General features: G+C 32.7%; 1 protein-coding gene across 1 annotated transcript; it reads left to right on the top strand.

Annotated features, from left to right (window-relative positions):
* Positions 1-3,074: 3,074 nt before the first annotated feature.
* Positions 3,075-19,598, top strand: LOC134712847 (UNC5C-like protein). The gene is made up of 5 exons (XM_063574810.1): positions 3,075-3,208; positions 4,895-6,067; positions 7,719-7,856; positions 11,681-11,857; positions 18,574-19,598. The coding sequence occupies exons 1-5, from the start codon at positions 3,206-3,208 to the stop codon at positions 18,877-18,879; spliced, it is 1,797 nt and encodes a 598-aa protein (XP_063430880.1). The 5' UTR covers positions 3,075-3,205; the 3' UTR covers positions 18,880-19,598.
* Positions 19,599-19,731: the final 133 nt, after the last annotated feature.

Genomic DNA, 19,731 nt, shown 5'->3' with positions numbered 1-19,731 from the left:
AATCACAAAAATACGGAACTCAGAGGAAAATCAATTTGGAAAGTCCATAATCACATGGCAAAAAAAAATAAAAAAAACGCATCAAAAACAAATGGACAAGAACTGTCATATTCCTGACTTGGTACAGGCATTTTCAAATGTAGAAAATGGTGGATTAAACCTGGTTCTATAGCGCTAACCCTCTCACTTTAATAACAGTCTCATCGAAATCCGCTACATTTACATGATAAAAAACACCTATATAAAAGCAACAATTGTTTACCGCTGTTCAAAAGTCAAAAATCTATCGGGGTAAACGAAACTGAGCTACAAACTAAGACACGTCAACTATAAGAGTAAATCAACGGAAGAAGACACACTTTAGTGCAAAAAAACAACACCAGCAAAAAACCGCCAATGATACATACAAATAAAACGAACTTTTTGATATCAACAGCCATATACCTGACTTTATACAGGACATTTTAAGAAAAAAAGTTGGTTTGAATCTGGTTTTACGGCTAGCCAAACCTTCTGATTATACAAAAAGTAACTTCACATTCAAAATTAAACATGGTTCTTTCTTATTATTGCAACATTATATGAGCTGCTTATGAAATATTACAATTGTTTTCCATTTAGTCTTCATTAAATTGTAAGTAGTTTTGAATTGTGCAGAATTCATCATTGTTTTCATTTTTTATTGAAAAAGAAGAAATAGAGATAGTTAAACATTATAAATACCTTGGTGTTATTTTTTCTAGAAATGCATCTTTTTTCGAAACTAGAAAATATTTACGAGACCAAGCAACTAAGGCTATGTATAGTGTTATCAAGAAGAGCAGATTGAATCACTTATCGATTAAATGCCAACTAGAAATGTTTGATAAAGCTGTTGTACCAATTCTTCTATACGGGGCTGAAATTTGGGGATACGAAAATTTTGATATACTTGAGCGAGTTCATTTGAAACTTAAAAACTCGACTCCAAATTTTATGATTTATGGTGAACTTGGGAGATACCCCATTTCTTTATATGCAAAATTACGAATGATCAATTTTTGGTGTCGCCTTCTTGATAATACAAATGAAGATAAATTATCCTGTATACTATATAAATTACTATACATTAATTATAACAATTATGGTATTGGAAATAAATGGATTTTATGTATTAAGAAAATGTTTGATGAATGTGGCATGTCAAATATATGGCATTGCCAAGATTATTTTAACAAAAAATGGATAAGGTTAAGTATTGAGCAAAAGCTTAAAGACCAATTTCAACAAGAGTGGTGTGCAGATGTACACCAATCTTCAAAAGGTTTATGTTATAGAATTTTCAAGACTGAATTTAAATTTGAAAAGTATTTGTCGACCTTGCCTTTTAATTTTTTATATACTTTGTGTAAATTTAGATGCGGAAATCATCGTTTGCCAGTGGAGACAGGAAGGTGGCAAACTATTCCGAGATCAGAAAGGTCTTGTAATCTCTGTAGCTCTAAAGATATTGGCGATGAATTTCACTACATTATGTCATGCAATTGTTTTAACATAGAAAGAGAAAAATATTTACCACACTATTGTAACAAAAATGCAAACATTATTAAATTTAAAAATGTATTCTCATCTGAAAATGTTGTAGAACTAGAAAAATTGTGTAGATTTATACGATATATATCATTGAAAGTCTGTCCTCCTGGTTAGAGGAACTGTAATATTATTATAATGTTATTATTTTCACACATGCGAAACAAAGATATGTATTATATATGAACTGTTTTTATCTCTGTAGCTATGTACTAGTTTATGAGAATAAAAATCATTCATTCATTCAAATAAAGAAATACGTAGCATGAGTAAAGTCTTATCCTGTCCATAACCAAAGTCAAAATTGGGCAAACATTTCCATTCGTATAGATATATACCTTCATTTGTAGTTAAACTATCAATGTGTCATCTCTTTTTTTCCTGTTTACAAGCTTTAGTAAACATGTCACCTAAAGTTTCCCAAATGAAACACCAAATAAAAACAATGTCCTTTACAAAATACATGTTAACAAATATAGCAGAGAGATATGTATAAAATACCTATACAGTGACTCTAATATAAAATATCAATACAAAAAATATGACCACTATGCCTTTGCCAGTACTAAAGACACCTAAGTAGAAATCGTTTGATTTATATAATTTATACATTCAGTTCCATAAATTTGATGGAATTCTCTAAAATTTCCGGAACGTTTGATTTGAATAATTTGGAAATCAGCAGGTGTTCTCTTTTTATATCCGAATTTTATAAATATTTTAACAGGTGGCCCTCTAAACACAAAGGTGCAATGTTAATAATTTTGAAACCAAAACATCAGTACAGCGTTACAGGACTAATGTATATGTATAATTATGTGTTTTGTGTCACAGTCCGCAATAAATTAAGTTTTGAAATAAAAGACTTCCACCCGCAATAAACCAGTAAATTTATTTTTTGTATTGTTAAGGTAATTAATTATTTAAATACGGTTTGTTTCGTACATGACCAAAATCTATCTGTTAATCTGCAAGGTCACCAAAGTCAAAGAACAATTGTATTTTCTCAATGCAAGGAAGTAATGCTGCATATTGTTTAGTTTGTGCATGTAGAATACTTATAAATAACCGTTTTATAAAATTGAAATTGCATATCTAATATTTACGACTTTTGAATTAGTTTAGATAAGCGGAGAGTCTATGGGGCTCTGTTAGACAAATACATATTAAGCGTTGTGTTTTTAAATTTAAATGGACATTTGAAGCACATCTTTAATGGCTTCTGGCTTCTGTTTAGTTCTTTGACAATGACTCAGAATAATCTAGAGGTCGATTTATGATATTGTAATCTGTTTTTGGTTAGAATGTTGTACGTGTCCTTTCTAGATATCTTTTGACTGCTTTTGTTGTTATGTTGTTGTCTAGTTTATCTTACTAAATTCATATCCCCACACCTACACAAATCCAAAGAACATACGTAAGGTAAAACATAAGTCTAGCGCTCATCAGATTTAAATGATTAATAAAACTTTCTTACTTTAAAATTCATAGCTTCCTGGTTAGGTACGCGGGCATCTGTTAAATACCCGCAAACAATAAATACTTCCTCATCTCTTACACCTACGATGATGAGAATGACGTGAGAGATAACATGTACAGTGTACTTTAATTTAGATGTCTAGAGAAAGAGAAAACGATGGTAAGTGATATGTTATTCTGCTTCTATCATTTCGCCTTACCACATGGTGAACTAAACGATAATATAACGATAAATAACTTGATAAACAGTTAAACAGTCTGACCTCTTAATAAATTAATATTAATATTTTCTTCTTGTGAAATGTTTTTTTTATGAATAGTTTTTTTATGGGTACGTTTCTTCCTTTTTCCCCTAGACTGGGCTAAAAACAACACAATATTACATACTGCTTTTAAGAACGAACAGAAACTACTCTTTATTTGTTTTCTTATGGATTTTTTTCCCCCATTAATTGTCGAGGAGTAAGGTTCAACCTCCCCTCTAAAAAAATATATTATGCAAACTGTTACACACACACAAACAGTTAAATGGCTTTCATGAAAGATATCATTATATAGGATACAAAAATTTAGTTGTTAAATTAACATCTGCAAATTATTCAATATTTCCTGATGCACAAGAATTAATTGGAGCATGAAACAAATTTGTAAAAAGAAATATAATACCTGCCAATAAACCGTTAGCATTAACTATAATTGCGTGACTTTAAAAAGAAATATTTTCTATCTTTGTTATTTTCTTTCTACAGTATTTAAATATTTTACAATATTTCGCCGTCCAACAAATGATCCCCAAAACCAACAAGCATATCCAGTGGTATATAAACATCATATAACAGTCAATACTGGGAGTATATATACTCTCAAATAATTAAAAACAAATATCCCATGGGGCAGAACATAGCCAACAGTCATATTCAGTAGTATATATTAACATCAAATAATTAGACTTAGGTCCCTAGGGGGTTGGGGTAGTAGAACATAGCCAATAAGCAATAGAAAGTAGTATATTAACATCAAAGTATTAAACTTAGTTACCTAGGTGGTGGGATAGTAGAACATAGCCAATAAGCAATGAAAAGTAGTATATACACATCAAAGAATTAAACAAAAATCCGAAAAAGGGGACAGTACAACATATCAATATGCATACATAGTAGTATATGAACATAAAATAATCAAACTAAGGTCCATAGTGGGTCGAATATAGCCAACATATATGAATAGCAGCATATTTACACTCATATAATTAAAAAAGGGTCCCGAGAGGTGGCTGGATGGGGTAGACGATAAACATAGCTAGTGGTTTATATACATTGTACACATACAAAATTAAACAAACATAACCGACAGCCATAGTAGTATATATTCCCTCAAAGAATTACACAAAGAGTCCTAAGGTGTAGATCATATCCGAAAGCAATAGCTAGAATAATATGTTCACTCAAAGAAATAAACAAATGGTCCATAGTTGTAGAACAAAGCCGAAAGTTATAACTGTTCGTGTTGCTTTGTCTTTAGTATTATGTGTTGCGTATTGTTATTTGTCAGTTTGTCTCTTTCTTTTGAAGCCCTGGCGTTGTCAGTTTATTTCTTATCTATGAGTTTGAATGTCTCTCTGGTATCTTCCACTCCTCGTTTATAATAGTCACTGCAGCCACCATTCAAGAGGTATCCAATTGGTAGAAGATACTAGGGTAGCTAACAAAAATTCCAGTTACCATGTAATAATGTCCATATCAAACTCTTTGTTATGTTATCATTCCTATAATTGGTGTCGATGTGGTGAACAATTTACAAATTAAATTGGTTCAGTAATAATATATTAACTTTGTTTTCGTTTCAGTCACCCGAAATCGTGTCTGCTATTGTGATCGCTGTTCTAGCAATTCTGCTATGTATAGGTATTATTAGTTTTCTGATATTTCTATGCTTCAAGATTGTCCACCATCATAAAAGGTTAAATGACATTGAAGAACAATTAGATAAGCTAAAAAATCAATTACAAGTTAGTGCCGTTACCAAACAGGATGAATATGGTAATCTGGATGAATCTAAGCGGAGACACAAGGAGCCGGAACACGATAGTGCAATAGAACTTCGAGGTAATTCTGCTAACAGTTCTGACAATGCGCAGCCGACAATTGGCCATTCAAGTCTTTCTAGTTTCACAGGGCCACGGTATACAATCAAAATAAGGAAAGAAACCGCAAAATATGTTCGGAAAGAAATCACAAATGTATATGGCAATGTTCTTCCAGATTCGCAAGTTGTTGCGATTGCTCAGCGTTATTACAAAGAGAAAACAAACTCGTCAGACCTTGTGGGAATTGATGATATGGATATAACCAATCAGAAAGAAGAGAAAGAAATTATAAATACCAGGCAGAGTGTTATATTTGAAGGACGGCCTACTTCAATGATGATGGATCTTGATGAACTACCAGATAGCAATAGGTTAAATGAGCAGGGAGTTTTTGTGCATAAGATGATAGGGAAATCGGGAGGAGATCTTCAACTCTTGGGAATAAAGCTCGAAATTCCGGATGGAGCATTGAAAAATAATACTCAAATTACTCTAGGTATAACATGGGATATTTCTGCGTACCCAAAACTCACAAAATCGCAAGCATTGCTGAGCCCTGTTGTTGTGTGTCAGCCATCTGTCTACTTTGAAAAGCCAGTACGTTTATCTTTTCCTCACTGTGCTGTTAACCATGAGTTGCACTGGAAGTTAACAGTTCTATGTAACAAAAGTAATCTGCATGAGAATGATGGTGCATGGAATGAAATACAACAAAATGGCGTCCATAAAATGGAAATTACGGAACATCATGTTGTTCTTTTTCTAAAACATTTTACTTTGTACACACTTGCTGGAGAAAGTGTAGAAGGCAAAACTGCAGTAAAGGCAGTAAAATTGCTAGCATTTACATCTCGTTTTCAAATGGACCAAATGTTTACTGTTAGAATCTATTGCATAAACAATTATATCGACGAGTCTTCACCAGAAATGATGGTAATTATGTAATTTACAACCCCTATCAATGCGTATATCACTTTATGAAACGTCAACATCAGTCAACATACCCTTTTCATATGGAATTTGTCAATAGGCATTAGACAATTACGGGGATTTTTCATTAAAGATGGTAGCCGATCATAAATATATTTCAATGTAGGCGTCTATGTTGAATAATAACTAAAACATGTAATGCCTTATAATACATGCTGACAAATTTGTTGTATAGTTTCGAAAAAAAACATAGGAAAATTCAAAACGAAAAGTCTCTTATGAAATGGCAAAATCAAAAGCTCTAAAAGTAAAATCACAAAAATACTGAACTCAGAGGAAAATCAATTTGGAAAGTCCATAATCACATCAAACGAACGAAAAACAGCTGTGTAGTATGATTCCAGGTAGGACAGATTCCATGAAACCGGTCAAATAAGATGAAATGAAAGATAGTGAGAGATCGAAATGCATTATAAGTGTCGCCTAAACATGGTTTTTTACTCTGTTAAAAAATTGCTCGTTTGCTTCATTTCTTACATAATGTATTGTGTCTTTGATCATATCATGCATACACTTTTGATTAAGGGTTCTCCTTTTTATCAAACTAATTGACACTTAACGCAAAAGGTTTATTTCTTAAAACTTATTCTAACATCACATTGTGTGCCTGTCATTGATCAAGACCATCGCCACTGGCTGTCCATACATATACCTTAAAGTTGTTCTCATATTAATCATTTGAAAATATTTTAAAACTCTTTACATCTTTGTAGACTTAATGCGATAAATTTAAAAGAGCTAGGTACTTTTTTTTATCATTGAAAGTCGTACTTTTTACCTTTAGACATATTTATGCTCCTCTTCAAATCTTCTAACATATGTTGATTTTTCATTGTGCCTTATTTACCGATAGCATTGTCGTCAGATTAGAAATGATAAAGTAAACATCCTTGTTATATTAATGTCGGATGTTATCTCTTCGAATTAGTATTTCATTCCAGCTAGATCATTGTAATTGGATTTAATATGAAATAAAAGTAGCATGCATTATAAACAGTTGAAATAATGTTGATCCACATTCGAAAATGTTGGTATTGATTACAAGTTTTCAGTACGTGTGTTTGTAGGTTTTGCTTTGAATGTTAAGATTGATGAGGATATTCATGTACAGTTTGCATGTGCAACAGCATTTATGTTTCCAATTCCGACCAGACGTTCAATTCAATTCAAATACGTTTGAATATGATAAACATGTTTATGAGATCTCAACCCTCCTCCTATACATCTAGCAAATGTAGAAAAGTAAACGCATAACAATACGCACATTAAAATTCAGTTCAAAAGAAGTCCAAGTCCGATGTAAAAAGATGTAACAAAAGAAAATAAATAAAATCGTCCGTTCTTGTAATTATAAAAAAATATATAACTAAAAAATTATATGAAATAGCGATTGCAGTTAAAATGAGTTTTTTTTTATAATTTAATCATTTGTAACTCAATCGCAGGTTGCATTCAATGTCGGTTGTTTTTTTTTAATTGTTGTGGGGCTTCTCTTATTTGAAAGTTAATATCACGTTTGTTTAGTATTCTTAAATATTAGGTTTGTTCAAGTATGATTTTTATTGACAGAATATGATTTAATTTTCATTGACAGACTATAACTAAAGCTACAAAAGATATGAAAGAAGCCGATGCACCACAACCCTTGTTCATACATAACAACAATAAAGATGTCGTCGTTGAACTGGCAAAACTGTCCAACGGCTGGGAAAATGACGGAGGTTCCAGTAAGGTATGTTTTTGGCAATGCTGTTATTGCAGTTGCATAGATTGAAAAAGTTCAAGTTTATAATTCATTTAATACATATTCCTTAACTTGTGCTTCGGAAACTAAGACTGCTCCAAAAAAGGGAACAATGGTATACTGCTGTTTTATAGTCACATAATTTCAACATGTAAGCCACAGAATAACAACGGGCACCTTTAACACACAGTTCATCAAAGTAGAATTAAGAACTGTGCTTCACACAAATGTATCAACGCAACAAAAAGTGACGCCAACAGTAAATTTCTAAAATAAAATATACAATTGGAATTAAGTTTGTTTTGGTATATGACTTTATTTATTCTCTAACCATTACAAGAATATAAATATAAAATTATGTTAGTAATGATGTAATTATTTGTATTTTCTAACCATATCGGCTTCTTTTCTAAATGAAAAATGAATTGTGTGCATATAGTTGTTTTAAACTAAAAATCCTATTATTGAACAAGCTGATTAATTATCTCAACTTTTACAAATATATACAAAAAAAAATATAATTCAAACCACAAAAAAAACATAACACAATTTGCAACAAGACTAATATAACCGGGAGTTTTTCGTGTTATAGTAAATGAAAGACGGAATACCAAACACTTTATTAGCAAGGTCCGGACAGTACCAGACCTAAGACCTAAACTGACTACAAAATGACATACAAAAGCATATATAAAAACAGTTTCTTTAGCAAAGAATTAGTGTCCAACGGATTAACTTGTCATGGTCAGAGTGATTTCCATCACGACAAACATATATTTAACAATAGAATTAATTACACACAAAGAAATATAAAAGGTTAGATAGACGGATTAACAAATTGTCACTTTAGCACTTAAAATATAATGTCTGATCTTAATTTATTTGTAATCGCAAATAGTCCAAATCTTCCTGGTTATATTCGCCACTACTCCACCTAAACTCGGTCTCCGAGTTTGCCGAATGAATTTTGTTATCGTCGTGGGTATCCTCCTCCTCGCCGATGACGTTGCTGCGAATTGCCACGCGAGCAAATTGCATAGGTCGAAAGCGCACCTCGGTTTGAATGTTTTGTATCTAGATGTTGAATCTCGTGTCTACTGTTTACGTTCTCTTCCCTCAGTCTCTGCATTTCGTCTTCCATATCATTTAAGATGCGATTGTAGTGCATGTCAGTATTTTTAAACTCCATTGTTAAGCGTTGTCTGGCGTTGGTTAAATTACGGTTTTCCTCTTTCAAACGCACTATTTCTATTTCAAAATTTTTAGTTCCACTTGCATGTTCAGCTAACTCCCGCTCGATCGTTTGCATTAACCGAACATGTTTTAAACGTTCCAAATTTAAATTGTCCAAACTGTTCCTTAACATCACGTTTTCTTGTATTACTGTATCTAATTTAGAATTTTCACACTTCAGCACAGCGATTTCTTTGATGAAGTTTCGGTTAGACTCTTTCAACTTGTTAATGTGTTGTTTCGCGGATTCGTCCTGTATGGAGCACGTAAAAGCGGAGAGTTCCTTGTCCTCAAGTCCTTGAAACGGAAATTGAGACATTTGCTTCTTCTCAATAAACGTTCTCATACGGTCACTATCTCTCTGAATTTTGGATTTCGACTTTGATTTCTTCTTCGGGTTTGGGTTTTCACATGACTTAACGTGAAAACTACACATACGGGCAAAATGTCCATGATGTCTGCACTTGTAACAATAAGCGTTAGCTGCATAACACCGATGGTATGTGAAAACATTCAATGTCTTACCGCAATATTTGCACAGAAAGTCCAAACAGGTATCTGCTTTTCTCATCGGAAACGGATGTCCATTTCTGCAAGGCTGGTAATTCCAGGTTCCTTCCATAGTGTTGTTTCTGAAGGTATCCATTTACTAGTTTGGGGGGAACTAGCTCAAGATCGTGCCGCGGGTACCTCAACCAATATATAACCGGAAGTTTTCCGTGTTATAGTGATGCAAAGACGGAATACCAATACTTTAATATTTATTAGCAAGGTCCGGACAGTACCAGACCTAAGACCTAAACTGACTACAAAATGACATACAAAAGCATATATAAAAACAGTTTCTTTAGCAAAGAATTAGTGTCCAACGGATTAACTTGTCATGGTCAGAGTGATTTCCATCACGACAAACATATATTTAACAATAGAATTAATTACACACAAAGAAATATAAAAGGTTAGATAGACGGATTAACAAATTGTCACTTTAGCACTTAAAATATAATGTCTGATCTTAATTTATTTGTAATCGCAAATAGTCCAAATCTTCCTGGTTATACTAACAAAAACACACCATAACTAAATACTAGTACTTAAAGTATAAAAATCGAGACACGTACGGTCGTATAGCAATACTAATGCGAATAACATTCGACAAAGCATTCATATTCGGGAAAAGGTTACGTGAGGTACTTAACAGGCTAGACTACGTTGATGGTAAGCCACAATGTCGATAGTTAATTTATATACAGCCACATCGTTTAGATCAACCAATTCGTGATGGAATTAAGTTACTTATTTGAACATTTTCGAAGTATCATTTTTTATCTTTCCTTCTCATAACACTGTTGGAGCAGTTCAGTCGTAAGGTCCACAATCTTGTATACAAAGTTTGTATAGTGTGAACGTGTACAAGAATAGTGTAACAACTGAGATAAACATCATGCGACGGGGCAGAGGATATATTACTGCTGAGAAACAAGTAATTGATAATTTGGAGGTTGAATTCATCTCGTTTGTTATAGACTTTAGTGTGAAATTGTCCATTTTTGTCAATATTGGGGAAAAGATAAAGGTATGAAACAGTCCCTCCAGTATCAGAAAGGACATTCACAAAAATTCTGAACTCTGAGGAACAATCAAAACGGAATATTCCTAATACAATGGCAAAATATAAAGCTCAAACACATCAAAAAATGGATTATAACAGTAGTTCCCTAAATTTCAAACTCACTTGGTTATAATCCTGGTACTTTTGATAACTATATATGTCAGTACTGACTGAAATATGGGTTATTCAGTGATTGGAAATCATCAATATATATCTAAAAGTGGATTTCGTACAGTTGCTTTTTTGTCTTTAGAATGTTCTGAATGAATTCTGCTTCATAGGAGAACAAAAAGAGCACGTGCACAATTAGTACCCATTGGAATACCGAATGTCGATGGGACTATTTATCCTTCAAACTCAACAAATATATTGCCGATCAAAAAGTCCAGCATGTTCATCCAAAGTATATAAGGAAGATGAATGAAATCGACAATACACATAATTCTTGTCAATATCACAAACTGGTCGACGGTAACCGATTCGATGTCCGTGTGTCTCTACTTCTCAACTTACTAACGACATGTTTTCGCGGTTTGTTTATGTATATTTGATAAAATTAACATTTTTAATGAAATAATTCATCACATAGTATTATATATATATGTAGTATAAATGAAACTAAACGGATTCAGAAACAAGCAAAGTTGTGGAGACTAATCTGTCGCCGAAGAGATTATGTCCTTTTCCTGATTATGACATTTGTACGGAATGTGAATTCACATGACTTGTCGACACAACCGGTCTTTGTACTCAGTGAGTTCGTGTGGTTACCTCTGGTATTTTGTTTATTTGTTCCTCCTCTGAACATCGGTTGTTGCTTCCAAGTTTAATGGTCGAGAGAAAGTAGCCGTATGTTTTCCAAAGTTCAATCACTTCAAACATTATGTAATTATTCATTTTTATACTTACAGAGAATAGATTTCAATCACTTCAAACATTATGTAATCATTTATTCTTATACTTACAGACAATAGATTTTGAGAGTATATGGCACTGTTTAGCTCCAAACTGCAAATATCTGTTTCATCCAAAAGAAATGTCATCGACGAAAATAGTGTGTGATTTTACTTATCATCAGCCTAGTATTGATAAAGAAATTATACCAAAGAAAAGAACTTTAAAGATAGCTGATGAATATAAAGATGTAAGTCTTGAATTATACATCACCAAATATTAATGAAATATTGTTTCAAGAAAGATTCAAAATGAAATAAATTCAAATAAAAAAAAAAGAAAAAAAAAACCATACCAATGATTAGTTCAATAATAAAGTAATTCCGTTGTACCCAAGCAGGGCAGTCACTGCCTATGAGGCAGGGGAGGCAGTTCTGCCTCCCCTGAATTTTCTACATCTAATTTTTTTTTGCAGTTATAAAATGAAATATTGACAATATATACACGAAGAACTTGAATTTATATTATAAACAACACAAGTTTACAGTTTTAACAGTGTAATCATAATACGTGATAAGCCTGTCATTTTACGGATTTTTGTGAACCTTTTTATTATTTGTTTTATTTGTCTTCTTCGTGTGGCCGTCCGTATGTTATTCAGTATTCGTACGAGAACACGTATGAAACTTTGCTTTTGACAATTTTGAAAAAAAACATAACTATTCGCATTTATTTAGGGGCTCAATTTGGCAGAGGAAATTCCCTTTGTAATGTGAATCTTTTAAGATATCAGAAATTTATTACCGGCTAAATCAGCTGTTGGGTCGTTTTTCAACGTCTCCCGATCGTACGAGAACATTATGGTCAATGCATTAGTAGTTAAACACTCCAATTTGTTGCAGGGACTTTCTATACTAAGTTTATACAAGCATAGAAAGTGTAGTCATTTACATGTCTTTTCAGCTTTCAGCAATATTGAAATTGAAAGTCCTCTATAAAATTAATCCTTTATCTTGCTTTATATGTTTTTCTAACTTACCAGTTTGATTTCGAACAAAAAATATCTTTAAATGCAGATAATAATTGTTTGCATAAAAATTTCTTTAAGTCACGGTCAGGAAATCGAAGGAAAGCGGGTTATATTTAACCATTTTACTAAGAGAGAAAAATCAGCGGTCACAATGAATTTTAATGTAAACAATTATAGGTCAAAGTATGGCCTTCAAGACGGAGCCTTGGCTCACATCGAACAGCAATCTTTTTTGTTTTTGCATAATAATTGCTTCCAGGTTCAAGCAAAACTGATGAAAGTTTAAAGTATGGAAATTGAAGGGAAACGGGTCATTTTTAGCCATTGACTGAGAGAAAAAAAATCGGCGGGGGCTGGGCCCCCAACCCCTATCTATTGGGGCCTCAATAGGCGGTCCCCAAACCCCTGCCTTCCATGAATTCAAACCCCAGTTACGGCCCTGCCAAGTACTTATACATGTAGCTAGACAAATATCTATTTAGTTCGGTTTGAGACTATCACAGGCAAAATTAAACAAAACACCATGGTTAATGCGTCGCGTGACCTACACCGCGGTTTATAAATATAATTCAAAGCTTCTGACACAACAAAAACGTTGTTTGAAATTGTATGCGTCTACAAATTATATTCGGCATACATAGGTAATATCTAATATGCTATGTCTGTCCGGTAGTTTAAAAAAATAACAAGGGAATATGAGAAAGTGCATGTATAACGTAACGGTACCCAAATTGCACCTATTTAGCCAAAATAGCAGCGGAAATCTTACAAGATCTCCTAGAGACAATTTGTATTTTTTTGATTTGATACTATGCATGTCCTTCAACATAGGTTAATATATTTATATTTACACAAAACGTTCACAGTATTTAATAACAGATGACGTGTTTACTGAAAAAGCAAAATGTACCAAAACCTCGACATGCGAAGTCATCAAAACGTCATCTTTTTTAAATTAGCAAATACAATATGTTTTAAGTATCCATTTCTTACAAAAAGAAGAGTAAGCATGGACAAATATTCAATTGTTCAAAGTATTTGAAAAAAAATAAACAAAAGCTCTGTAACGTCTGTTATTCGACTTTTGACGATGCAAATTAAAGGAGGCTCGAGGGTACAAAAATTTCAGAAACAAATTAAACATTTGTGTTTCATTACTAATTTTATTTGTTACCTTTTGTAGTTGTTACTTTATCATATGGTACAAAAATCATTCAAAACAATCAATTCGTGTTGGCCCCAGATGACTTTTAAAATGTATACATCATTGAAAAAGTTCCAAATTATCTCCCTTTGGTGAAAAAATGCCATTTTTTGGCTTTAGAATTGAAATATCTTTTTCAACTCATCGGTGGCCTATATTTTTTAAACTAAATTACTGTAAAATTTGAGCGATTTCTGTAATAAATTTCTTTTTTTATTTCGATATTAACTTTATTTCTCCTATTACGTCAACAGAAAAAACACTTTTACAAAAATGTATGCTTCTTTCGAAGGCAGATTGTGAGCGCAAATGATCGGTGACCCCACTATTTTATTTTATTTTTCTATTAACGTTAAGATAAAGTTCATTTATAGAAAAATATAGAGAAATCCTATATAAATGATTTAGACCCGCGAACATCCTTAAGCATGGATGCAATTCGGGTACTCCTCATTACAGAATCATTGATGGTTTGGAGGTTAGTTCAGACCAATTTTTCTATGATTCCATATGAATTGAAAATCAAATTAGTGTATCTATATAATAAAGAAGGCTACAGCTACAAAATAAACACAAATTGGAAATGTTTGTCTTGATCATAAAAAAAACGTAGTTTAAAATTTAACAAAATAGGTGCAATTTGGGTACCGTCACGTTAGGAACATTCTTTGTGTTTGAGTTAAAGAAAGTGGCGGAATGAAACATCCATTCCCCTGTAGAGAAAGTGATAATGAATGTACAATATTAAGCATGCTACGTATTGAAACACAGAGTTCATATTGGACGTATTTAAGAAATTTAAAAACATTCAAGAGTTGGGACCAAGCGTTTCATACAATGCATATCTTGTGGGCACAAGTCATTATGGCTTTAGACTTGAACATGGACGTTATTGATAAGCTTAACAGTTAATAGTTGTTTACTTTGAATATCAATAATGTGGTCATTTTTATAAATTTCTTGTATACAAAACTTTGAACTTTTTGAAAATACTAAGGATTTTCTTATCCCAGGCATAGATTACCTAAGCCGTATTTGGCACAACTTTTGGGAATGTTTGATCCTCAATGCTCTTCAACTTTGTACTTGTTTGGGTTTATAAATATTTCGATTGGAGCGTCACTGATGAGTCTTATGTAGACGAAACGCGCGTCTGGCGTAATAAATTATAATCCTGGTATCTTTGATAACTATTAACTGAATACTTTTACTGGTGGAGATTTATTTCCCCGAGGGTATTACAAGTCCAGTAGTCAGCACTTTTTGTGCTGATATGAATTGTCATTGATATGGTTATATTTATAAATTTTGTAAATTTTGGAAGTACTAAGGCTTTTTTTTTTTTACCTCAGGCATAGATTACCTTAGCTGTATTTAGCAAAACTTTTAGGAATTTTGATCCTCAATGGTCTTCAACTTTTTAACTTTTTATGATTCGAGCGTCACTGATGAGTCTTTTGTAGACGAAACGCGCGTCTGGCGTATATACTAAATTAGGTCCTGGTATCTATGATGAGTTTATTTACAACCACTGGGTCGATGCTACCGCTGGTGGAGATTTATTTCCCTGAGGGTATTACAAGCCCAGGCCTTGCGGTCATAAAACTTTCGAGTCATTTTTTTGTACTCGTAATCGAAAATCAACCAATTGAAATGTTGGATTTCATGTTTCGAGCACGATTTTTGTGCTCTGAGCACTGAGCAAAGTTTTATGACTTCAACCCAAGTAGTCAGCACTTTTTGTGCTGATATGAATTGTCATTGATATGGTTATATTTATAGATTTACTGTTTACAAATTTTGGAACTAAGGCTTTTCTACCTCAGGCATAGATTACCTTAGCTGTATTTGGCAACACTTTTAGGAATTTTGATCCTCAATGCTTTTCAACTTCGTACTTTATTTGGCCTTTTTAACTTTTTTGGATTCGAGCGTCACTGATGAGTCTTTTGTAGACGAAACGCGCGTCTGGCATGTTTACTAAATTAGGTCCTGATATCTATGATGAGTTTATTTACGGAGGGAAAAAGTAGAACGCAAAATACTGAACTCTAATGAAAATTCAAATCGGAAACTCCCTAATTAAATGGCAAAAAAATAAAAGCTCAAACACATCAAACAAATGGATAACAACTGTCATATTTCTGACTTTGTAAAGGCAGTCTCTGAAGTAGAAACTATTCTATTTTGGCTTTATAACCCTTTTTATAAAATTTGACAACTACACTTTATTCTGTAGAATATTTATTTGCTACTATATCAGGTCATTTTCAGATTAATGTTTACATTTAAGAACACTTTAAGTCAGTTTAATTTCGATTTATGAGTTTGACTGTTCCTCTGGTATCTTTCGTCCCTCTTTAAAGCATACAAAATAATAGACAGTACAAATAGTAGGGTCCAGTGTTCTAAGGGATATCTATCAATAGAAAATATTTCCAGATTAATAAAAATAGATAGGTGCATTTCTAGGTTTCTTGCAGTTCCGATCAGGGAATAAGAAATAGCCATACAATTTGTGGTTTGAATGGTGCGGATATGACAAAGTCCTTGTCTTGCAAAGTAAACTCAAAACATCATTCGAAAGTGAAATCAGCCTTAAACGTACAAGCATAAGTATAATGCTGACGACACAAAACTGTCATGTGATTCAGTAGCAGATGTTTTACACAAAACTGTCATGTAATTCAGTAGCAGATGTTTTACACAAAACTGTCATGTAATTCAGTAACAGATGTTTTACACAAAACTGTCATGTAATTCAGTAGCAAATGTTTTACACAAAACTGTCATGTAATTCAGTAACAGATGTTTTACACAAAACTGTCATGTAATTCAGTAACAGATGTTTTACACAAAACTGTCATGTAATTCAGTAGCAGATGTTTTACACAAAACTGTCATGTAATTCAGTAGCAGATGTTTTACACAAAACTGTCATGTAATTCAGTAGCAGATGTTTTACACAAAACTGTCATGTAATTCAGTAGCAGATGTTTTACACAAAACTGTCATGTAATTCAGTAGCAGATGTTTTACACAAAACTGTCATGTAATTCAGTAGCAGATGTTTTACACAAAACTGTCATGTAATTCAGTAGCAGATGTTTTACACAAAACTGTCATGTAATTCAGTAGCAGATGTTTTACACAAAACTGTCATGTAATTCAGTAGCAGATGTTTTACACAAAACTGTCATGTAATTCAGTAGCAGATGTTTTACACAAAACTGTCATCACGGTAATTCAGTAGCAGATGTTTTACACAAAACTGTCATCACGGTGATTCAGTAGCAGATGTTTTACACAAAACTGTCATCACGGTGATTCAGTAGCAGATGCAATACAAACGTGGAAAACATTAACGAAAAAACGAATGAATGAATTGATAAGACTTCAACGTCACTTTAACATCCCACTTCAGAAAGAAAGTTATAAATCACACTTGATCCCTGTAATGACAATTTCACATCCATGACATCCTCAACATTGTGCAAATGGTTCATGTATTTGGTTTTGATGTTATATTTGTTATTCAATTGGATTTTGTCTAATGTGTGTGTTAAATTTTAATGTGGTGTCGTTGAACTCCTCTTATATTTAATGCGTTTCCCTCAGTTTTAGTTTGTTACCCAAATATTGTTTTTTTTGTCCATAGATTTACGAGTTTTGAACAGCGGTATACTACCGTTGCCTTTATTTACCTACACTATTAGCCCACTAGAGTATGGTTAGTGCATAACACTCACTATATTCTATGAGTCCGGGGCGCTCTCCTTGTTATACCTCAAAATATCTTATAATTATTAAACAATTAATTTTGATTCTTGTTTCGGTGATTAGTTTACTTAGTAGACAGTGCTTCAGTACTAACATTTTATATTACATACCTCTTTTTTTTTATTTTCCGTTGATATATTAAAAACAATAAAATAAAACTATCGATATAATAACACCATTAGATGATGGAAGTGTTTAACGACCTTGACTGAATGTACATCCCTCGCACGGTCGGTCAACACATTAGGAGTAGTTGACCTTGATTGATTTGACTATTATAATAGTTAACTTTGGGTCAAACAGCTCTTCACGTGTTTTTACTATTTATCCATCATAGACTTTCACATGTTTTGGCTTTAAGCGTAAAAGGTTATCAAGAAAAATACTTCGGACTTAATTTATTTTAGTGTTATGATCTGACCATTCCATTAGTCATCTGCAGTTGTATGGAAATGAAAGAAAATAATTGTTATTTCTATGTCAAATCTTCAGTATTGGGTTCCACATATAATAGAAATAATGCTATATGTGTGCTCAATATGGAAGTTAATATATACAATTCCATGCAACATTCATATAAGTGAGAGGTTTAACTTTCTATAAAACCAGGTTGAGCCTCGTCAGCGATATGACAGTTGTTGTCCATGCCTTTGATGGTAATATTTGAGTCATTTGATAAGGGAATTTCCGTTTTTAAATTTTCCTTGGAGTTATGTAGTTTTGATATCTTAATTTTGACAGAAATCATTGTTCTCACTTATTAATTAAATACAACGTGCTGTCAACGTGGTGTCGTACGACAACAAAAGTAATAACCTTTCCCTCATTATTCTTGTTAAGTCAGGTACACATTGTAAATAAGTGGTGGCATTAGTGCTTTGTTATAATGTCTATCTTTGTATCATTTTGTTACGGTTGTTTATCTATACGTACTTAACTTTATATATTGTAGCGATCATCCTTAGCCTTAAAAAGGAATCTAACTAAGGATAGAAAACAGATGAAAAGCTTGATTTTAAAGCTCGACCCCAAATCAGACAAGGATTATACAATGTTAGCAGAGAAAATAGGCTATCAAGCGGAAGAAATACGATGGCTAGAAGAACAAAAAGGTCTCAAGAGTCCTACCGAAATAATACTGCAAAAATGGATAGACGATGGACATCAGCTGACAGACTTAGAACAATATTTGTCAGATATGGAACGGGAAGATTGTGTTTCGGTTCTATCCGTGAAGGGGGTACAGCATAAACAATAGACAACAGTAATTATATCCCACGCATTCCATACAAAAATAAAGAGATTTGGTGTGATTGTCAAGGAGACAACTATCATATAACTTGAAAGTTAGAAATAAAGTGGATTTATATTTAAGCAAATATACGCAATAGTACTGCCTTTGACATTGACAAAACCGTATACCGTATAGTGGGCTATAACAACCTGATTTAGTCTATCTAAGAGAGAGACATATCTCTTGCATGTTCAAGACATTCTTGCAGATTTCGAAAAAGAGCAGGCTAATGGCGCTTCAAGGCAGCACTCGCACCCGCAAAGTGGAAAGGGATTAATACAAGTTGCAAGCCTTGTTTCCCAATCCACAATAAATACATATGTAAATATAAAAACATCAAATACATGCATGTAGAGGAGAACTAGGTTCACTCCCTACACTGTATTATGTAATAATGAATATGGTTAAATATTGGATCCATCTCATGAAAGATATTGAACCTTCAAATATTATTCTAAGGGAAGTCATAAATCTATCTCATTCTATGGAAAAACATAACCAGGAATCTTGGATAGGAAGCATTTAACATATATTTATTTTTTTAGACTTAGAATATCTATTTGTTAACCAGTCAAACTTTAAACAAAACCATATTCTAAAAAAGGTAAAAACATCTTTAACTATTACATTTAAAGAAAGTTGGCTAGCTAGTTTAGAAAGCAGTTCTGGGAAGTGTACTAATTTACAATAAATTAAGAACTTACAGAAAATTTAAAAATATTTTTATGTTTGAACCATGTTTAAAAATGAATTCAAAAAAAGACAGGCAAATAATCACAAGATTTAGAACTAGCTGTCATGATCTTGAAATCGAAA

This window comes from Mytilus trossulus, chromosome 3 (assembly GCF_036588685.1).
Source record: "Mytilus trossulus isolate FHL-02 chromosome 3, PNRI_Mtr1.1.1.hap1, whole genome shotgun sequence".
In the NCBI taxonomy this organism is placed as follows: domain Eukaryota; kingdom Metazoa; phylum Mollusca; class Bivalvia; order Mytilida; family Mytilidae; genus Mytilus; species Mytilus trossulus.
This window is presented reverse-complemented; position numbering and strand designations above follow the sequence as displayed.